The sequence below is a fragment of the Gymnodraco acuticeps genome, unplaced genomic scaffold (assembly GCF_902827175.1).
Source record: "Gymnodraco acuticeps unplaced genomic scaffold, fGymAcu1.1, whole genome shotgun sequence".
In the NCBI taxonomy this organism is placed as follows: Eukaryota; Metazoa; Chordata; class Actinopteri; order Perciformes; family Bathydraconidae; genus Gymnodraco; species Gymnodraco acuticeps.
Window position 1 is genome coordinate 2,106,589 of NW_022991180.1, and position 24,203 is coordinate 2,130,791.

The 24,203-nt window shown below is 40.2% G+C and overlaps 1 protein-coding gene across 1 annotated transcript in view; it reads left to right on the forward strand.

Annotated features, from left to right (window-relative positions):
* Positions 1-24,203, forward strand: part of LOC117560738 (girdin-like) — a 79,732-nt gene that overhangs the window by 2,621 nt on the left and 52,908 nt on the right. Inside the window, 1 exon segment of the mRNA XM_034237690.1 lies at positions 10,205-10,313. Within this exon segment, the coding sequence (XP_034093581.1) occupies positions 10,205-10,313 (109 nt within the window).

Genomic DNA, 24,203 nt, shown 5'->3' on the forward strand with positions numbered 1-24,203 from the left:
TCCTTCTCTCTTTTCATCTCTTGACACTGTAACTCATTAAAAGTAGCTTAGAAACCACAGGTGAGTTGTTCCAGTCCTTTGAGGGAATATAGGTGATTATTAACAGGGAATGCATTCATTTGAATTCCTGGGCTCCCACAAACATAAAAACAAATCTAGTGTTTTCCTCAGCCCCTCTGATCTGACAACTTAAAATATTTAGTAGGGAGTTTTTCGGCATTGCACTGCTTGTGATTCACCTCCGTTCAGTAGCTTCTGTTTACATTTGGGAGAAATAGTTAAGCACTGTTAATAGGTGATTATTAACAGGGAATGCATTCATTTGAATTCCTGGGCTCCCACAAACATAAAAACAAATCTAGTGTTTTCCTCAGCCCCTCTGATCTGACAACTTAAAATATTTAGTAGGGAGTTTTTCGGCATTGCACTGCTTGTGATTCACCTCCGTTCAGTAGCTTCTGTTTACATTTGGGAGAAATAGTTAAGCACTGTTAACACTTTCATTAAAGAAAATGCAGCCAAGTAAAAACACTTCAGAGTGAATGATAACACTTCAAAGATATACACAGTCTTTATGAGATAAAAGTAAGTGTGCAGTTATGTGTGCAAAAAACACATTCGAGTGATTTTACTTTTTTCTCTTACTTTCTCACACATGCAGGCCTCTGGCTGAAGAAACATGACTATTTTTACCGTTGCTTTCAGCTGTGGCACTATAAGCCAAAGTGTTGCTGCGTGAGTGTTTCTGTATGGCTTTAGTGCCGACATGGCAGACAGGCTGGCAGCAGTTGTCATCCGAACAGCATGGGAGAGCACAGAGAGAGAAGAAGAAGAGAGACCGCAGGATTATCTAACCGTTTGCCGACACCCAGATGGCACCCCCCCCTCCCAACCTGCCCTATTTTGACTGACATTACCTAGCCAATTAGATTGCCTCCTCAGTGCTGTCAAACCAATTAGTTTTCCCGCCCAGTAAGAGGGGAGCCAATTCAAGTTTTGTCAGAGTGACAACTGTCCGATTCAATTATCTGATTCCCTGCCAACCCTGTAGACTCATGCTGGCTCTTTGGCCTGTTTGGTGAACCAGTCAGTCTGTCCTCCACGGGCTGTTTGGACAGAGTTAGATACACTTTTACCAGAGAAAAGGCGATTTTAAAGTGTCCTTGATTTTTACATAACCTTCATAGCCAGTCATTTTCTTTTTTGGGGTTCATAACTTGCACTTTGTTGCGCTGTAAAGTTGTGTGACCCTGAAAATGAGCTATTTTGAGCAAAGAAATTGAGAGTATAAAGAGTTAAAAAGTGCATAATGAAAAGAATGCTGTCAGGCATGTTGTACAGGTTAATGTTTCTGTTAGCTTGAGTACTAAGACAGATCTGTGCATGTCTGTTAATCTGTATGAATGGCTACACATATGAGAAAGTATTAAGAATGTCGAGGTAACTTTCCCTTCCAGTATTTTCATTTGCATATGTTTTCTGCTAATAACACGCAGACGGGGTGCTTGCCAGTGATTTTCTATCATGAAGTAAACCTATGAGTCAGTGAATATGGATCTTTTAATACTGAATGAGGATTTGAAAGTCTATTTTTCTCTCAAGGCCTGTTTACAGTTAATCCACGAGAAGCCTCACATACACAGGACTTTGTCTGTCATCACTTCCTTTCATGACAGAATTGACTTTTCGACACATCATGCAGAATACACAAACACTCGCAGAAATCGACCAATGAGCTTTTTAGAAGAGTTTTGCTTTTCGGGGACGACACTGAATGACGTGTGTTGGTTTTAAGCCCAGGACCCAGTTGGTCTTTTGTCGTACACTATCAGATGCATCATGGTAATTGTTATACCAACACATGGAGGCTACTGTACACTGGCTCATGGCTTTCTTTTTATGGCTTTCTTCATTTAGTAAAGTTAACGTACCATCTGGCAACGCTTTTCTATTATAACAGGCACATTTATAAAAGGCCACATTTTAAAGAAACGTACGAGTCAGCTCTCTTCCTTTTTTAATGAATGTAATCTTGCATCAAGTGAGGGGAAAACATTTAAGACCTTTAGGCATTCAGTATCTTTCATTACAATATTGTTATGTAGCCTTTTCAACCAATCTGTAATAGGACATGATTTATCCTAGTTAATTACATTTGTGAAAGATTGGACTCGAGCTGCAACGAAAATGAATGTGCTGCTATATTGTTAGGTAAAACAATTTTATTATGATTCTTGCTTTTCAAATGAAACAATGTTCCCCTTTTCTTTGTCATGTACACAACATATCTTTTGATTTTAGACTATTGTTTGGGCAAAAATAAGATATTTCCTCTGATTGTAGAAAAATCATGGGCATTTTTTTTTTACTGGTTTTTGCCCTTCAAAGACTCAACGCTGCCAAGTATTTTTTCCTTCTCATCTTTGTGTCTCCCTTTCTGTCCATGCCTCAGCTCTCCTACTCTCTCTCCCTCCTGTGTTTTCTTTGAGCCGCATGTTGGAGCCTTTGTTGCTGTCTCTAGGGCGAGTTACAGCAGACATAGTTGGGATTCCTGCTGGACTAGAGGAAAGAGGCAGGCAGAGCTGCTGCTGGGCTGTCAGTCTGTTCGCTTCTCCTACTGCTGCTACCTGGACTGTGGGGTCTGCAGCCCTCCTCATCAAAGTGTAGAAACACACATTAATCTGGCATCTCTCATAATCATCTCTGTGTCATGCCAGCCTCACAGGCGCATGAGGATGTATATCAAGTCAGACAGGAAACAGCAGCTGTGACCTTGAGAAGACAAAACATTTAACAAGGCTGTGTTAATGTGAGGCACTCAAAATCCCACTACCAAGGACACGTTAAAGACCTTTTAAGGATTTTAGACTATGTTAGCTCTCCTCTTAGTTTCTATGCCCTAGCAAATCAGACTCAAACTGACTTAGTGATCAACATTTAAAGGAACATCCTCAGGATTAGTTGGGATTTCTGCGCTGCACCATTTTCCAGCATGTGTCGAGCAATAGATATTGAAATTGGACCGGTGATCTTGTTAGAGACAGGTGTATAGTATTCCCCATTTCCCTGCTTTATATTTAATTCAATTAGCTGCTGTTTGCTGTTAATGCAAACTCGATACTTCCTCCATCTGCTTCATGTTTCAGGTCCTTCAGTGGCTCGGAGGGCATAATCCCGTCTGTTCCCTCCAAGACTTTTGCAGTAAAGCATCTGCAGGAAGTTTTGAGTTTCATTAACAGAAGTTTAACATTGAGAATTAACAGCACTGCAAAATTAATCTGTGACCAAGTACAACATTTCTGTTATAAAAAGAGGAAGTTATTCAGTTTAACGTGACTCTGTTGTTGTACTAAGGAATTGTTTGGTGTACTCTCCAAGCTAGGGCTGTGCGATTATGGCAAAAATCATAATCATGATTATTTGGTCAATAATTGATATCACGATTATTTTGACGATTATTCATTGACCATTTATTGAACTTTAAAACAAATAATATTTTACCAATAAACAAGATCAATAAATGTGTTGGAGCGCACTTCCAAAACCATACTAAACATATATTAATATGATAAATAAAAATAAATTAGACCAAAATAAATGAAATCAAATATGTTGCAGTGCACTGTCACAACCTACTGAAAACTCCTTAACATATAGCCAACATTTTGGTAAAACATATTCAACATATTCCACTCAGTTAAACGTTGAAGGCTGGCCAACCGTCATGGTCCAGAAGTAACAGGAAATAAATGTTGAACTACAATTTAAGACCAAATAAAAATGTTTAGGCCACCATGGCAAATGCTGGTAGGACTGCTCATGTCATCTCTTAAAGATTTTTTGCAAGAAATACCAGCCTGTTTACATTGTCTGGTTTCAGAGATGAGCGCAGGCAGGTGACGATATTGCCACCTGTGCTGAAGACCCTCTCTGAAGAGGAACTTGTGGCAGTGCTGCCACATATGACACAGGAAAAAAAGAAAAGACTCTGAAGAACCCTTTCTTTGCCATTATATAAAAATAGTGTTGCTACAAAAGTATAAATTAGGCTTACTAATAAGACAACTCAGATCTGAAGCTACACAGTAATCTGCTGCAACAGTGCAATAAAAAAGACAACATTAATAGAATCAAACCCATTTTTTGTTGCATTTTATTAGAGTATAAAAAGAAATGCCTTTTAAAATAGGATGCAAGCAACACTAGTTTCTGAACTGATAGACTATAATCAATTTAAACAGAACAGATCTTAATGTTTGCATTCTTATACCATTTTGTACAATAATTATCATGAATAAATTCAAACAAACTAAAACTTACAGCAGATTAATAACGGTATCTAAATTGAGTTTTTATTAGATCAAAAACCTGTTGAAATGCTGCTGTTATTTTTACTGTCCCACAAAAGCGCGTCGCAGCCTCCAGGAAAGCTTCTTTCATAACTTCGCCGTCTTCGAAAGACTTCATGTGTTTCGCAAGAACGTGACTGACACGATAAGATGCTCTGGTAGCAGCCTTGCTCTTGTTGTTGGGCCTGGTGAAAATGGACTGCTGTGCATTTAGCTGTGCATTCAGGCCCCTCCCCTTTTGGAGCGTAGGGCAGAATTAGGAGGGAATTCCGTCTCGTAGCGTTTGTGCACTGTTTTGAAATGCCGCTCCTAAATTACCCTTTTTCGATAAAGCCACGCTCGCATTGCAGATGAGACAGATGGACTTTGAATTGGAATAGATACAAAAATAATGATCCTCCCACTTGGAGTAAAAATTATATATTTTGGGCTTTTTTGCTTCTGCCATAATTGCGGTCTTGTGTGTGTGCGGACTGTCACTCCTGTTGACCATCCATGCTGTTGACACGGACAAAGTCAGCGAACTAGTGCACTGCTCACCAGCCACGCCCGGACACATGGGGTGAGGCCGGCCAATCACAAAGCTTTGATGCGTTCAAGTGCATTATTCTGGCACGGGAACATTATGTTACAGGACATTAACGATAAACAGAATATTGTTGTTCTATTTTTAGACACATCTCGCGATCGACTGGGAATCTCCCCGCGACCCTTCTTTTTAACTAGTTGCTGCTCTTGTTCTGACATCTTCGCTTGCGCTGAACACTCATAACACATGTCACTCCCACGTGGCCGAGTGGGCTTTTAGGGAGGGGCGAAAGCGCACCCAGCTAAATAATCGTATTTTGTCAATTATGCTGTTTTCCTAATCGTCGCAAACCATAATCGTAATCGCGATTAAAATACGATTAATTGCACAGCCCTACTCCAAGCCATTATAAAACACGCAAATTTGCCTGTTATTTGAGACATTGAATCGCATCAATGATTTATGGACTCAGAGCTTGTGCAAAGTAATGCATCAGATCACATCCAGTTTGACAGGAATGGGTTTAGCAGCAGTCCCTATGGATACAATGCTAGATGAGAGGAATGGGAAGAGGCCCTGTGGAAACAGAAAACAAAGACAGGAGAGAAACATGTCAAGAAAAGCCAAGCCAAGACAAGGAAATAGGGTGAAGGGAACCACATACCAATGTTCAGATCCTCACTGCCTGGGCTGTTTGTATGCTATGGCTCTCATGGGAAAAGGGTGGAGGATGCAGAGAACAGGATGTAGAAATATTGTACATTAGCAAAATACAAAGAAAATATCTGCATTGCTAACGACTAATGAGTGATGTTTTGTAAACTAGGAGAACCCTGTGTACCCTGTGTATTACAAAAGATATATTTTTGATGTGGTATCCTTATATATTATGCATTATTGTCCTAATTCTGAAGTAAATCAATGGTGCCATTGTAACATATGCTTTATGAAGGTCCTTTTTCCCCCCACTAATTTGAGATTCAATCAGTTAACAAAATTCCTGGTTAGCCGGCCTGTTTGTGCCTACTGTAGCTTGCATTTGGAAAGGCCTGTGTTAGCAAGGACGCTAGTATAACAAGGTTTGTTTGTAACGAGGTTAAAGCTGAATTACAATTATTGAAACTGGTGTGTAAACATTCAAACAAAATGATCTTGCTTAGAATAAGGTTGTACTCTTGAGTTACTCTTAATTTGATTTACTGAGCCATTACTCTCTTGAATTACTCCTGCCACGTGGATGTTGTGCACGAGCAACTATGCATGTGCATGTATGCATAGTTGAGGTATTCTGACCATTTGAACCCACAATCCTGTGAATTCTTTCAATATGATAAATCACGTCCCAGTAATTCTTTCTTTTGGCTTGTCAGCTAATGTGGAAACTTGACAAACAAAACAATCTTTGTTAAATGTATCTTTGCTTAGACAGTTTTTTATTGTTGTGTGTGGATGTAACCGAACAGACCGATAATTATCCTAAACTGAACTGCTGACCTTTATCACTGCTGCTAATAAGCTCATCCCCCCCCAGATTCCTCTTACTGTAGGTATTTAGCTTCCTGTTTGTGTGTGTGTGTCACCTTACCTCACACACAGTCAAAAACACACACTCCCCCGCTGTGTTTGGACAGTACAGCTCATAAGCTCTTTCCCCAACACGTGGCCAAATGTTGTCTGCATTTTTGTTCTGTGTGTGTGCGTGAGTGTGTGTGTGCCTGGCTGCCCATGCTGACTGTAATGTAGCCTGTCATATATAGGTTAACAACACTCTCTAACCTACCCAGCCAATCAAAGCCAGGAGATGAGAGGAGAAAGCCCGGTGGCCCTAGGCTCTCCATGGCGATCAACAGCAGCGATGGACTGCTTATTGACTGGCCGTCTGGCTCACTTGCTCACTTTCTGTCTGGCTTGCTGGCTGTTCAGTCTATGGCTAATCCATTTGTCTATTTAAAGTCTTAAGTTTACTGTATCAGCAGGAACAGGGAGGGAGGCAATAAGGGGGATTTTGACCCCTGATAGCGCTCTAAATCCCTGTATTTATTCGCCTGCTGATCCACAGGAGGGGTCGGACTGTCGCGTGCTTGCATGTGTGGCATCAGAGCCGGAGAAATGAGCGGTGGTGTGTGTAGTGGAACCGACACGCTCATGTTATTGTGGCGGACATGTTCTTGGCTCAGTCTTATGGTGAAGGAATGTGTGAATGAGCATCCCTTTCCTTTTAGATTTTCTGTCTTTTAGTCTCTTTCTCACACACACACACACACACACACACACACACACACACACACACACACACACACACACACACACACACACACACACCGCATTTGCGATACCACCCTCCTCGCCCTGACAGGATTACAGCCTCCTCTGTGCTTTTTAATTAACGGGTTAAATAGACCCCATACTATGGACCACGAAAGGGGCTGAGTGTGTGTCGAGGGGGGAGATGGCGGGTCACATGACTGTTCATTTAGACCAGTATTAAAAAGAACCCTGTGTCCTCCTGATTAGCACGATTTGTGTGTGTGTGTGTGTGTGTGTGTGTGTGTGTGTGTGTGTGTGTGTGTGTTTATCAGGGTAGAGGCTGATCAAAAGACTAATTAACACATCCACACTGCAGCCGTTTGATTTAAGAGACATGCCCCTTTTTGGGTGCATGATATCATTATTATTATATCAGAGTTTTATTTAGGAGTTAAGATACGTAAGCACCAAATACATACATGTTTGGTTAAGTGAGAACATGAAAAGATAACACACTGATTCAGCAGATGCTTGCTTATTTCTAGAAACGGGGCAGTAGCATGTTGAAGTGATTAGGAAGAGTCATTCAACCAGAAGTCCCCTGTGACTGCAAGCATCCACCCAGCCGAATGTCTTTGAGGAAAATAAAGAATCCTTCACCTTTGACCTCCTCACTCAGAACAGAACAAGACGCATAATAAAAGAAAATCCTGATTTTATATACTCTCTTCATGGTATTTCACGATTAAGCTTTATGGAGCTGCTAGCCCAAGCAGACGAGCTATTCTGGAGTGCAAGAGCGCAGATGCAGACATGCACACATACTGTATACATGACTACACATGTGCTACACACTGCATGCATGCATACATTCACGAGTCTCCTCCCCTCTACTCGGAGCATGTTGACCCTCATATATAGGTCATAGGATGTACATGCTTTGAAGTCTGAAGAGCATATCAGGAAAAAAAAAGCTGCTAATTTATAATGTTGGTGTGAAGCTCGACAAATGTCAAGAACATGAGTTATGTTGTTATTCCAGATTGTCACACAGGAAATGTAACATGAATTAGTTATTACAGGGTTTTTAGGGAGGGTGGATGGGATTTTGCTACTTATCCCTCATGAGCTTGTTAAGGTAAACAAATGTTGACATTGACTGTGCAAATGTGTTCCACATCCATGTGCCTAACAATCTAAAATATATAATGTCTAAACAGTCAAATGCAGCTACAAAAATATATATTTATTCAAATAGAAACACGTTATTTAACTTGATATCTGACAATGTATAATTGTCAATTATGCTGAACTACAAATTTGATAGGATCCCAGAGCCACAGATATTTGAAGCATGCAGAGTATGACAACAAGTGTCCACTATTAAAAGTGTCTCCTTATTACTTGGTGAAACATGATCAGCTCTAGGGTTGCTGCTTTGTCACCACCTCTCTTCAGGGAAGTAGGAATGCCCCTCAGGGGGATCAGAAGATATCACATTAATGCCCCAGGTCTCACTTGGGATAAGTCTTTTTAACCTGTTAAGCCATGGTGCCCCCGCCGGCAACATCTTAAACAGCGTCTGAGGGCTTCTTAACATTTAACAAACTATGAATGGGTCATATCCACTTAACGGGAAGAAACTCAGCTACCTGACGATATGAACTATTTTTACAGAAACAAGTCTAACGCCGAGCCTCTGAATTAGCACTAAGCGAAAGAGTGCTAACGCACTTACTGTAGCACATAACTCACAGTAGAAATATTGTATACTTCATCGGATCTGCACAAACTAGATTGTTTTACTATGTTCAATCTGAATTTACTTTAAAATAAAACATCTATATTGATTCTGACTGTTCTACATCCAACTCACAGGTTTATCATTGCTTTGAGAAAAAAGATTATTAATTTAACCCTTTTTAGAAGTGAAGATATAGTCATTTGTTTTGGGAATTTTCGAGCCTGAGACCTAAAAACAGGCTCAGGGCTTAACAGGTTAACTTACAAAGTATAACAAATCTGCCACTTGAACAAGTTTGTCATCGATATTACTGAGACTTTCAAAAGCAGCAGATAAGATGCCCTGACATAAAACTTCCCTGTTAAAGCATGGGAAGTTATAAGCTGAGAAATGCATGCTTGCTGCTGGTTAGTACTGACCATGTTCCTGGCAGACAGTTGAAATATCAAACATCCAAAGAGACAGAATGACAGACACACAAATTGCCTGAAAATGTATCTCTTGGATCAGTTACCTAAACCAATATCTTGTGTGTTCCTGTGTTTTAAAAGAGGTTTGAGATGGAATGAGATTTGGGTTTGAGTCATTTCCATAGATATGCAAATGGTAGTTTGGATTGTTGTAGATGGCAGCGACTGGGGAGATGGTACTGTGTGAATTTGTGGAATGTCTACAAGGCTCCCTAAAACATGTTGACACCCGTGATATCATCAGCTGTCGCGCATGCTCCTTTTAATGTCCCCTGGGCAACAAACAGTCAGATAAAATCACAGGCTCTATATTCAAATAAGATACTACTTCTCTTTCATTTAGAAATATGAAATGGGGAACATTGTTAAAGGTCAGAGAATAACTGAAATGCATGCTCCCTTAACCATGCTAATGAAAGCCTACTCGGTAGTTTGAAGTAGTCTACAGAGGATTTCTTGAAGAATTTCGTCTCCATTTGTAGCATTAAAATGTTAATGTGTTTAAAGATGTTTCAATTGGATTCAACTCACCGAATAATTAGATTTAAACGCTTGAGAAACATTGGTGCCACTAGAGTTCAGGGGCGGCGTTTCTATTTTTCTCTGCATTGAGTGTGTCTGCTTCCTTTAACACGGTTATGGCACTGACCTTACTTAGACAAGGGTCCATTGTTGCTGTGCTGCTAATGATTTTAGCCAAACACACGATTGTTCTATCACATAAAGCAACATGGTGTCAAACTGAAACAAAGTGGCTTCACACAAGCCTGTGACCGACATTACTTTTAAAATATGTCCGTCTACATCCACAGCTGACATGCTTTACTATAAACAGATCTAACAAGCAAATGCTATTTTCCCATAGAAATCCCACGGCCACGGTGCAGAGGACCAACAAGAAGGTGAACAATGACCCGACACTGCGCATCCAGAACCTTTCTATTCTCATCAGGCAGATTAAAGACTACTATCAGGTAAGTTTTCCTTCTGCTGAACAATCTGCAAAGTCAGATATCACATGTTCTTCTTTGTGCTTGATCAAAAGTGAAAGTTGAAAGCTGTTCTTTGCACAATTGCTGGTTAAAATCATGATGAATAACTTGCATAAACATGTGAAAGCGTGGCTTTAGCTGAAGTATAGCTTTAAGTGAAGTTAAACCCTTGATGCGTATGTATCCCTATGCCTGAGCTGTGGTGGCTTTACCCCTCAGGTTAGTGGAAAAAGCTTTGACTTGCATACAGAACTGAATGCATGTGCCACATAAATACAGTACTCTGCAGTATAAACAGAGATATATTTGCCGATGTGTGTGTCTGTGTGTGATGTGGTATTATGACACCCATCCAGATGCCTGAGAGGGCCTATTAAATGTACAGAGACAGCAGGAATGTGCCACACATGACAACACTTTTCTCTTATTCAAAAAGCATCTTGTGCAGCAAATTCTCCCTTCAATTTACAACCTGATATATTCTTAGTCAGTCCGAGGTGTCCCAGAAATAGACCAAAACTACGAAAAACAATCACACAGCATAACCTTAATGCCTACAAGACAGATGTAGAAGCCTATAGCAGAGAGATGTGAAGGTGATAGAACTCGCATGTAGTGAAGTCTTATCTCATGTTCTGTCTGTGTTTACTGCATTGCATGGTATCGGCTTATGAAACATGCTCTCACCACAATTTATCTTTACCAAAAGGAAATGATTGAGACCCAAAGAGGAAATGTAAGAGGTGGGTGTGGGTGTGTGGGGGACTAAACATGGAGGGAAGATCCAAAATGGGCTCTTTGATAACTCAGAAAGTGAGCCCCACAGTCCTCCCATGCTGCACTTGAATGCATATTTAGTGACTTATGGAGAGCTGTAAGTGCAGGTGGGAGTTATGCTGCAGTGAGGAAAATATTGTGCTGTAGTCCTCTTGTACTCTAGAGCAGTGATTCTCAAATGGGGGTACGCGGACCCATGGGGGTACGTTGGGGTACTGCAGGGGGTACATGAGATTAAAAAAAAAAGGTTAATTAAAAAAATACCATGCATTATTACAAAAATAATCATAGTACAATCAATTACATTTAGAAAATGAAATGTTATATTAAAAATCCGTTCTGGTGCTTAACTGGTTCTTCTCTGTTTTTACAAGTGTGTGTGTGTGTGGTCGTGTTCTAGTCACTTTGCTTGTAACTGCTTGTTACAACTTGTAATGCTGTACTCGCCATAACTATTATTGCTCAGGTTAATCTCGCCCCCCTCCGACGTAAGCGTATTGGTTCTTGCCGGGCAGCCGAGTGGGGCCAGCTAAGAACCGGGTTTCGGTACTGAGAGCCGGCTGCACTGCGGTGGAAACGGGAAGAACCAGAGCTAAATTAGGCTCGAGCCCGGAACCACGCTGAGCGGAAAGCCAGTTGCAATATTATATTATAACGAATAGACATTGAAATGGAATCGTGGTTTAAACGTAGCAGCACTACAGCAGGGAACGTGGACAGCGGAGAAAAAAAGAGTCAAAATTGAGCCAACAAAATGCCGTCAATATCAGGAGGTGTATGCTTTGATGGGATTCACGTCAACAAACGGCAACCCGCCCCAGGCATTGTGTTTTTTCTGTGGGGAGAAACTAGCCAACAGCTCGATGAAATCAGCGCACCTCCAGAGACATCTCAGCACCAAACACCTGTGTCATGTTGGTAAGCCACCGGAATGTTTCAAGAGAGAACTTGCTGAGTACAGATCCTCGCATGAGATGATGCGAAAAGCCTCCACAACATCAGCCAAAGCACTGGAGGCATCGGACCTAAAACTCCTAAATAGTGTAATTGCAGTGTTATTACATGGTTTGTTTATAATTGCACTTTTTTTTTTAAACCCTTTCATGCATTGTGGTCACTACATTAGAGACTGCTAATTTAATGCTGTTTTCTTGTATATGCATGGGGTTTCGGATGGTATAGTTGCACATCAGGCACCACGGTGGATTTTATTATAATATTTGTGTATTGTATTTTATAGTTTTTGCATAATATATAATTGTGTTCAATTTAGTTCATGTTAAACATATATTACTTAAAAATCAGTTTTAAAAAAAATGCTCATGTATAAAGATGAAAATATCCTTAGTTTGTTGTAATTCATGCATGAAGGAGTTAATACATCACACACTGATGGAACATTACTATATTGTAATTATATATATATATATATATATATAGGCTTTTTCTATCAAAGATGTTCGGGGTCGGTCAGGGGGTACTTGGCTGAGAAAATGTTTCAAAGGGGGTACATTACTGAAAAAAGTTTGAGAAGCACTGCTCTAGAGCATCACTGTACCACATTTCCAGTGTGCAGATATAGCCAGTACATGGTTGATTTGCTTGTGTCAAACAATGTTGACAAGAGTATTAAGCCCCTATCCAAGGCTAGATGCCAATAGTTGGTTTAATCCAAATGCACGATCCATCATAGGACTATATCTAGATGTAATATGCTAGGTCTAAGCATGACCTGAAATTCTGATAAACCGGCTAAAACAAAGCCCGGTAAGGGTCTTTACATTGTGCAAATTAATGTCATCTCCAAGACGAGTGAATTATTGTAGCATTGTATTATCGATGTTGGGTCTTTTGAAATGTAAGGTGAAAGATTAACAATATGTGGTGGTTTCTGCTGGTGTTCTACCAAACACAAGTATTTCAACACAGATCAAAACAAATATGGCATTGCAACCAAATGTCAAATGACCATGCCGCGTTCACACCGCAGTACTTTTCCCACTTTAGTTCCAATATAGTTCCGAAATGTCGCGTTCACACCAAAAAGAGCCGGAACTAAAATGAGTTAATCAGAACCTTTTTTACCCCCTTTTCCGTCCCTGCTAGAGAGCAGGTACTTTCATGGGAGAAAAAGGTTCCTATGTCTGATTGGCTGGGCGGATTGCAAACCACGCCTCGTTAAAAAAAAAATCTGCTGTCAGACAGTATTGCTTGAATGCACAGTGTCAGTTCTTCACTATGTGTAACGGTTAATCCAGTTATGAAAACTGTAAGCTTAGCAAATGTAAACAGTCCAGAGAGACAATGATTCATTACGCTGCTGCAACAGTGTCTCAACTGTGTTAATGATAAGCAGGAATCGAGCGTGACCCAGCTTGCTGTTGCGACAGTGCAGTGCGTTTAGGAATGTTATCACAGCAAAGCAGCCGCACTTACTGACACAAAGATTTCCCACACACAGATTTCACTTTTTGACCCAGATTCTCAGGGACTGTGGCTGTCTGATGACACATAACAGTTTGACATTACTCATTAGGAAATTGTGAATTTTAAAGGCTTTGAACCTGATTAACACATTTTCATGTCATATGATATTGCTAGCGTTTTTCTGACTGTTAATACATCTGCTGTATCTATATATTTTACATTTAGCCCCAGAAGTCAAGTGAAGAGTGCCATTTGTTGGTTAATTGTTCTATTAGATCTGGTTTGCCTTGGTCCTAGACACCGTGTTAATCACTCATCAGCTTATTTAAACAATCAGCCTTTTGTATAGACTTTATCTTTCAAAGCCTTCAAAAGCCCCTCTAGGCCGCCTCAAATGGCTGGCAGAATTATCGTTCTTAGACTCAGTGATTTGAGCCATTGGCTTCAGGGGTTAAGGATGACGAGATGATGGGGAAAGGTTAAGGACATTAACTGGGACCATCTTTGTGACAGGACCGTCTGGATCCTGCAGGTTTATGCAATAATACCCATCTTTGTTGTTAACTCAAAATATGAAATTCTATGCATTCTTAGTCATTGTTTTGTCGTGAAGTTAAAGTCTCAATAGCTCTGAAATCTTTTCATAATGTCAACAGAATGCGAGTAAACGGGTGTAGTTTTTTAAAACACAAGTTAAGGGCAGTATTTATTTGTTTTGCAGACATTTAACCCATACTGTGTATTTTAGTTGTTTTAAGTTTCGGGTTTTTTTGTCAGCAAACAATGAATCTCTTGTTCGTCTATGGTGTTTTTGTTCATCTGTGTGTCGCAGCATTGCTCTGTTGACCTTCTGGTCACACAGTTGTTTCGCCACCGGTGTTTGCGGGCTCAGACCAGAGATCACCTACAGGTTAAACCCCCCATAGATCAGTGCTGTGCTTGCTATGTGCCTGTCAAAGACAAAAGACAGACTGTATCTTAATATGGTTCTTAGGAAAAAATGACTTGCCTGTTTTGAAGTGTGCCATGCCAAATAGTTTGAGGTTGAATGACATAAAACGTCATGAGACCGTCTTGATTGTTTGCCCTTCGAATCATCTGGGTTCTTTAAGAATTTCCCTTTAATCTCCCTCTCTATCTTTGATTTACAAGTAGTAGACTATCAGTGATGAGATTTAGAGTTGTGGTTATTTTACAACTACAATCAATGCTGTTTCTAATCAAATCCAAGTGAAGCCACTATCTAAGATTAGTAATGATCAGAGGAAGGCTTTAAGGTTCAAGTAAAGATCAAGTGTGCGTGACCAGGACATATCAACTGTCATCTTATTTTTGTTCGTATGAGCTAGAGACCAAAAGGAAGGCTATCTAGCAGGCCTTCATTCATTTGTGTGGTCTTGTTTTGTCATAAATTGGAACTATTTTGACGCTGGCACGTTTTTAGTTTTAGTCTTTGTTTGTAAAGTTTGAACAACGACTTTAACATTAATGTGACGTTTAGCAGTGCTCTGTGCTTAACTTTATGAAAACACACTTAACAGCACTAAAATGTGTCTAAACACTTATTTATGGACCACATGGTACCTACTCACACACAGTTGCTGCTCTAGTCAAAAGGAGCCAATTCCTATTTAGGTAATGTGGAGGAGAAGTGGCTTTGATATATGGTTTTGCTGTGGTCTCCCTTTCCTGTGGTTGTTTTGTGGCTTAATGGTATCAGATTTCCACAGCCATATGGATGAAGACGGAACCATTCAGGTCTTATACTAATGGACTTTGCAGGTCTTCAATTTACTGTACTACTCAGCACTTTGAAGGAGGACTTAGAGTAAGTGGAAGCCTTGTATGGTTGGTTGCTTCCTGTGATTCAATAAATTGATCTCACTTGGGACTCTTCAATTAAATTACACCCAGGTTAGTAACCACTCTCTAGGTAAGGCTATGACTGTATATCAACTGAGCAAATGGTCATTTTGTTACCTCATTGGAGCATAACAAGAAAAAAGAACATTTAATCAGGTATCTCAAGTTGAATTCACTCCAATGTCTAACTGAAGAATCCATACTGGTGTGTTGACTCTTCTATACAAGCTATATATTTCATTAAGAGTGTCTGGCAAGTCAGCAAGGGCTCAAATTCAATACAAATGTTGCCCTCCTCCCAAAGGTTCCTTTGGCGTCAAAAGATGAGTAATTCATTAACCTTCTTGAACCTCCAGAGGCAGACCGTTGAGGATGTTTCCTGGGACCTTCTTTTGTCCCTTTCTTCCCCCATCCCTCATCTTAACCATTTTTCCACTCAGTCTCTCTTCCCCTTGACTTCTGTACAAGATGTAACCCGATAGTTGGTGTTTCCACATGGGAAACCCATTGAGATTGACTTTGTGCAGAGATTGTGAAATGTGAATTGGCGCAACACAAGATCTTCAATAATAATGGTTTTCATTTCATAGCTCTCTAGGGTTGATCTTGAGTGGATCTCAGCGTTCATGTTATTTTGTGTGTGTGTGTGTCTGCGATCAAAGTCTCTGTTATTGTTCTGGTGCAGTAGATTGTGTAGGAGGAGGTCAATCTCTAGACAGGCTCCAGACTTATATTTCAGAATCTGCTGAACAGATCAAGGCTGAACTGCTGTAAGCATGTATGTGCTTGTCTGTATGAGCGTGCATTTTTAATGCTGCATAGAAACAGACATGATGACATGTAGTAACATAGTTTCTAACCAAGAGTGAGGGGAAATGTTCATGTTGGCAATTATCCTTTTCTTTTTCTTGAGTCCGCCTTTTAAATGTTCTGTTCTCTTGGTCATTTCGGCACAGGAGAGTACACTGAGGTTTTCATTTCTCTGGTGGTCAGTCCAAATATATACTGGGCCTCCTTTTAATTTAGTGGCCTTGGTTTGGCATTCTCTAGCGGGATGTAACATGGATCTTCAGCTGCTGAACACAATTCTTTGTGCTTTTCCTGGCTTTTCTTAAAGCTTGCTAAGTGAATCCCTTTATCCTGGTTTATGACATTTGGGCTTAGAGGGCATCTGGTGAAATTCAATGTAAATACTACGGAATCAAATTGATGAGATGGTGCTACTTTTAGTTGATTTGCAGTTTTATTGGAAAATATGCTCCAGTAGAGGTTTTCCAATGATTATGCTGTTGTGTCGTTAAAAAAAAAAAGCAACATTTTCTCTGCTGCTCCCACACTTCTAAGTAACAGCTTTAGAAGTCCATTTTGGAAATAAGAGCATTTCTGTTCTCTGTTTGCCACTACTTTGGCTTGGGGTGTGTCTAAAGGCAGGGAGCTCTGTTTTTACTGTTTAAAGGGTGACAGAGGGCACCATTCATGCTGAGCGAGCCTGGCCCCAAAGCTTTGCAAGGTTATTTGGCAACACTCTGGGAATAGGTAATGTAAAATAGGTTATCATGCACTCTAGAGTATTCTAAAGATTATGTTTAGACCATCCTGAGAATATTTTTGTTAAATGTTCTTCCCAGTTTTCAGCGTATCCAACTGGTGCCTGGCTTGGGATTTAAACGTTTGGCTTTTTCCTTCTTGACCTCAAGCCTCACAAAGATGCTCTGTTACTGGGCCAGAGTGAAGCTGAAACACAAACACAGATGCAGTACACACTGTTAGCCTCTCTCTCACTTACATTCATACATGCACAAGGGTCAGCTGCAATATACTCTAGCTATAAATGGTTGTTTTTGGTTTTGTCTTCATAAATATTGGATACAAAATTGTTCCATGGTTGTTGTTGTTATGGCAAATTAAGCCTGAAGGCAGCTGTATTTTTTGACTGAGATCTAGTTGAAGGATATACAAATAACAAACATGCTTTGTTTATGTTCGTTATTGAATTCTGGATTTCCCTATTCTTGACTTGACTCATTGTCCTGCTGCTTATTTTAGCCTCAGTAAAGGGCAAATCAGTTTATTAGGGCATGTGCTCGTAGCTGCAGGCTGAATGTGTTGTCATGCAGACTCGCATGCTAGCTAGTCTAAATATCCTGTTGATGATGGTGTAGCAACTAGCATACTAGCTAGGTTTTTAGACAATCACATAAGTAGCAGGCAGTTAAACAACGTAATGAAATAGAGTAAGGTAATATAACTAAATTAGATGGCTCAAACTATAAAATTAGTTTCACTTAATCTCTTGTTCCTTAAACCATATTTGTTTTAGTTTATGAGAAGCTGTTAATAGTGTGAATGGTAGCAATGCAGGATTAGTTAACAAGGAATATTCATAATTCAGTGCTACTTAAGGCTCATATCGATTACTCATGAAGTTAAGGAGCATCCAAACAATAAACTTAGATTAATTCATCCTGATTAAGAGGCTAAAATCAAAAATGTTTCTACTTTAATAATTTTCTGCACAGTCATACCTTGTACCTTTTCCTTATTCTAAACAACAAGGGAAGTATTATAGTAAAAGTGTCATTAATGCCACAGGTTAGCCGCTTTACTGTAAACAAAAACATTACTTATTCTGAGACATATTTGCCCACAGTCATCCCCACTGTTTTTTGATCTCAAGAGGCCTTCATGTCGATGGTGTTCCAGTTTACACCCAGAACCACTCAGCAGTCACATCATATAATCACAGCCTCAAGTAGGAACTGAGCATTGGTTTACCGAAATAATTCAGTGTACAAACATTTCTGCAAGCGCTTACTTTGTGTGTTTGTTCGTGTGCCTGTGAGATAAAGTGGAGGGGAATTTGCGGCAGTTATGATGTAGAGTTGGTTCCCATATGCTGAAGGGGAGCTATTTTTAGGCGCTAACTCAGCTGCTGTATTAAGGGGAAGCCAGAAGCAGGGTTCTTCTTTTCCATCACCTCACTAGAGCATGTGAGTTATATCTGCAGGTGTCACTGCTCTGTGGGCAAACATGAATCAAATCCAGCTTTTATTAATTATTTCTTAAGTGTGTTTATACTGTATATTCTTATAAGAAACACTGTTTTATTGTTATATCCAGGTTGTAGCAAGAAAACACATTTGCTGTAAATCGTCATTAGCTAAAACCAATACACAATTGTTAAGTGCAACAAAGTCATTAAGTTAATTAAACTTAGTTAAAAACTGTAGATTAGAATTGAAAGAACAATCAGTAAAACAATCCAACTTAATTTGAAGAGGCCTCAAGGAGAGTCATAATGGCACTGACTTGAATTGAACTGAATGACATGTGTGTGGTTGTGTGAGCTTTTGCAGTGTGAAGCAGAGCCCTGAGGTTATGGGGTGGTTGGCGGGGGTTTTGGGGTCAGGCTTCCCCAGCCCACCTGGCTCCACCTTTGAGAGGAGCAGCAGGATCAACCCGTCCGCTCGCACAGCCTCAGGGGCATGTTGTAAAAAGCACTCTAGCTGATAGATAAGAGCGGAGAACAAAAGAAACGGGGATCTAATGGCTCGTTTCTCCTCCTCCTCATGTAAGAGATGATGCGTCCATCTGGCAGACTGTGGACACAAACTGCTGCTGTTTTCAGGGGAGGCTACTGTTGAGCCTAGAGCAACTGTTGCATTGTATTGCTGGGTTGAATCTAACTAATGATGAGTAAAACAAGCACGTTAGCCTTATACTGAAGTAGGATTCTTGTGATGATTAATAGACATTCTGAATCCCCCATAATTCATCATTTTTTACTCTACTTTTGTCATTCTGCTGGATTTCATAGACATTTACATTTTACATTTGTATTGAATGTATTGTCAAAGTAAACATAAATGAATGAACACTTTTGTTTTACCCATATTCGACTAGGTTATTAAACGGTAATTATTTTCTCAGTCAAGGAGATTTAGCCTCATTGTCATTTAGTCGTTTTTATTTTATCCTCGTTGATTAAACATTTAACTTCCTTTTTGCTTGTCATCCCTCTGAAGATCATATTGGTTTGAGTCTAAACAAGAGGAAGACAAGTATCAAATAATTCCTTCTACCCACATTTTTAATTATAAAAAGGTTTTACATCTAAAAGAAAAAAAAACATCCAGGAAGCCATTAGAGAGGGATGTTGAGCTGCAGTACGCAAACCCCTTTTGTGTTCATGTGGGTTTGTTACAGTGCTGAACAGCAGGAAAAGCTCCTGCATTGATTCAGTTCGAGGGGATGTAGTGAGATCTAGTGTTAAGTGGTTTCTTTGTGTATGGATGTGTGTCTGTGTGTGAGCGATGGGAGTGAAAGAGGAAGCGTGCTCCTTCCTATTGTTGGTGGTAATAACCTTTTCAAGTTCATAATCTCTGCAGCGTTTCAGCGGGAGAGAAGTCTGCAGTGCTGTGTGTGTGTGTGTGTGTGTGTGTCTGTCTCACTAGCATGGGGCGAATAAACCCATCTCCTCGTTTCTATGGTAACACACCATGTCTGTAGAATGGGTGTGATTCAGGCTTTCAGGGGTTCAGGCAGCATTTCTACACACACTTTCACACACTGGCAGCACAATTAGTTCCCTGTTATAGCTGTGCCGGTTGCGGAACTTGTGCCTGGCTGGATGGATGGGAAGGAGTTGTAGGGAGAGGTGTGTGTGTGTGAGAGCTGGTGAGGGCTAATTTAACAGACGAGGTTCCCTTATAGCCTTTCCACTGACATCCTTTTAACACAAACTTACACACCTCCCTACCTACTAAAAGCACATGCACAATTTATATTAGCACAGCTCTTGCCAACTATTGCATTTGCAGATGTGTGTGTTTGTGTGTGAGAATGAACGTCTTCCAGGCTACTGATGGATCAGCAGAATTGTATCTCTGTTCTCAGCAGACGTCCATTCAGCCCAAATCTAGTATAAGACAATAGAGCAGTCTTCGAATCCCAACATCCTTTATGTCTTATTGTATATCTGCCTCTTTAGCATATCTCTTGCATATAATGTTTGCTTAGGTTTTAACTCGCCATGTCTAAGATTTTTCCAAATGAACTTCCTGGACATAACAGGGTGGATAAAGCAGATACACTCATATACTTCAATGGCCATTTGTAACAGACCTACAGATTGTATAAAGACTTTATTGCTCTGCTCATCTACACATAAATACCAATACACACCAAAACATATATTGAATGAGTAAATCCTGTTGTGTTTGACAAGCTCCCCTTTAAGCAACTCTTAGTCTGGCTGTAATGTCTCTGTGGGATGGAATATGAACCAGTGTTGAGGAGCTGTGAGTCCTACAGGAATCAATAATACAGCAATAAGTGTCAGGATAGGGGGATGGGGGGAAGATGATGAGAAGGGGAGGAAGAAAGGAGGAGGCAGCTCAGCCCTGCGTGCCTGGAGTGAGAAGTGTTTGAATCAAAGCTCTTTCTCTCCATCTTCCCTTTCCCACTGCATTTTTTCTTATCCATTATCACTCACTCCCCCTCTGTGTGAATATTGTATCTATTTGAACATTTAAATGACCGCCTCTTCCCCGTTCCCCATGTGTGAATTGGATATGATTAGATTGTGAATATTGGAGAGTGACATCGTGACTGAGCCAAGGTCGTTCCTGCTGTCACGGCTACAGTAAAGCTTTCCATTTCAAAGCAGTGTGAGCGTGTGTGTGTGTGCACATGCCTGCCTGTCAGTATATAGCACATCGCCATGACATGATCAGTGTGTGGTGGCTGGTCCCCCTCCTTCAGTGTCCATCATGTTTTATTTATGAGAGCTAAGCCTTCACCAGCTAATCCAGGAGGCCTAATGCTATACTGTAGTTTATTAGCCTGCAGCTAATCCTCAAAGCATGTTATTAACCACATATTGCAAAAATACTGTCCTTTTATACACATGCATTACTTGACTGTTATCAACAGGATACAAATCAGGTGGGCTGGAGTTGCATGGCTTCATTGGCAGATATTATTTGGGCAAGGTTTAATCGACAAGCTATTTAATATCTTTAGATTTCTTTTTTGTCAGAACATTACAGTTTGTAGTTTAATTTCCCTCTCCATATGGTATAAAATATAGACGATGCGCTGCAAACTGCTTTATTCAGAGATAAGGCGGTGATGGTGCCCTGCAGGAAAGACACAATGATATTAGCTCTATTAACTCTAAGCACTCTAGTCTGCATTAGTACTGTTGTGCTACAATCTGGTTTGTTTATATTATAAAAGCAGATACAGATACAAAATGAGAGATAAAACATCAAAAGCCAGTGATGCTCCAACCTAACACCAGGGCAGATCAGAGGAATGCAATGACTAACGATCAGTTCAATGGAGCCTTGTGAAGGCAAGGGATGTGTTACTGAATGGGCATAGTGTTGCGCTAAGCTCATGACTCTGCACAATACAGATCATTGCTTTGAAATCTCTTAAACTGATACCTACACTGAAGTTAAGCTATTTGGAATTCCTAGCAATGTTAACATGGTGTAATGAACTTGGTGTCAATGATTGGGTTGTAGGAAAAGAGGAACATATTTACAGCCTAAAATGTTGTGCTTGAACGTCAAACACATGCTGCCATTGACAGGTGTGAGCATGTGTTGACGGGCAGAAGTGTTCAGAAGTGGGACAGGTGGTTGTGGAAGGAGAGAAAGCATTTGCTGTTTCTAAAGTTAAGATCCAGTTGGGAGCTCTTCTCTGTGATGACTCATGACTTTCTACAAATCTAAAAGCAGTTTGTAGAAGCCTTCAAGATGTATGCAGCCAACCCTCTTCTGCTTACTGCCAGCGTTTAATAAGTTTCTCTCAGCAACTGATTCAAGACACAACTAAGATGTTTCAAACACTAGATATTAGGGCGATTTTTTGGCTCAATGGTTTTCTTTTATGTAGATTTAGCTCATTCTGCCCATAGTTCCTGTCACAAGTTCAACATGCTGCATTGGCGCACAAAATGCCTCTCTGTGAGGCACCAACTGTGGCTGTCTGTCTTCACTCAATATTGCATCTGACGCTTGTCGAGTCAATCTGTCTCAGACATTATGGCTGGAACTGCCTGATTACAGCGTTAGTCATCATCAGTATCAGGGTCACCATATAATATTGTTCTATTTTTTGCTTTTTCCATCACCATGCATACATATTACTTTACTGGTAGAACAGGTGACGGGAAATGAAGGCTGCTGTCATCCACTCTGAATATAATATCCCGAAGTTAATACTCCCATTAATTATCTATTGAAAGCTTTGGAAATGGCACACCGTCGTAACACACCATAACCTCACTCCCTCATGCCCCAAACTCAAGGGTAAACCGAGAGATAGACAGAAGGGCACATTGGGATCAGTGCTCTTATCACCATGACAGAGAAACCATGGCAACCAAGCCTTTACCCTATTATCTGTGACTGACCTTCAGTGTGACCTCAACTTCGACCTTCACCTCAGATCGTAGATGCTTCTCTGTGTGTATTAAAGCATTTGTCTACCCCTCAATGATTTTCAATCCATCAAAGGTTTGCTAAAGGGAAAACCTGCAAGTGTTTGAAGCTCAAAACTGTTAAGTTAACTGCAAAACCTGACCCAACCATACATGTTTACAATGCAGTATGATGCACAACATCTTCTTTATACAGGTCCTATCGTCTATATGTCAGACCCTATACTACTATCTCCTGCCTCTTCATCAAATAAAATGGCCAACAAAGGTTGAGACGACGACAGATGTTGATAAGGAATAGGTGAAGTTGTGTTTGCAACTATACTGAATACATTTCCCTTGACACAGAGAAACAATGACACATGTTGGTTCTTTAAATACAAAGCATATTGTGTATGAACACAGAAGGGATAAAAGAGGAACTGAATCATGTTGTTGTGAGAAAAACCTTGGAAGGAAGAATGCAAATTTGACTTTTTAGAAAAACAACCGCTTGGGAGTTTAGAGGCATTTAACCTATGATTTAAAATACATAAATTGTTTGCATTTAGGTAAACTGCACATTCATCATTATGGTAATCTTGACCATATGGTTGTAATCATCATGTTAGGGGCTAATTCATTTAAGGTGAGCATCTTTCTACAGATAGGACAGATTATATATTGCTTTACACATAATATTCTAAGTACGGTTTCCTCTTTCTGACTTCTGTTATACTTACCTTATTTCTAGCCCTGAAGCCCTTCTGCTTTTACTATGGGACTTTCTGGAAAATTCAAAATGTACAGAATGTATTTTAGGGATACAGTTTGGAAATCAGCTCCTGGTTAATTTAGCTGGTTGCTGCTTTCAAGTATTCTTAAAATATTCACAGATGTGGCTTCATTTCGAAGCAAATTATGTCAGATTTCCTACCCCCCCTTTTACCTACATGCTGAGGTAATGCAATATGTATAGAGCAGATGGTTAAGAAGGGAGGGTGGGGTGGGGCTTCTGCATAACCACTTCCTTGTATAAGCCCATTTAGCAGAACATCAGCATTAACCTGAATAGAATAGTCAATCTGCCGGGTCACATGAGTTCGAACCGTTCTCTGCCATCAGGTGGACATAAAATATTGAAGTTGGCTGACCTCCATGTCCTTTCTGCTCGAATAAACCAGGCTTTCTTTTCATCACTACTTGGTTCATACTGCTCAAAAGGTTATGGCTGCAACAATATTTTGGCAGGCTGCTGATGTCTCATAACCTCCAAGTAAGATTTATATATAATTATGTAGACAAGACATGAATGTAACAACGTTTTTTACTGCTTGTAGCGTGTCGTGCACTATTGCAGTGCCCATCATTTG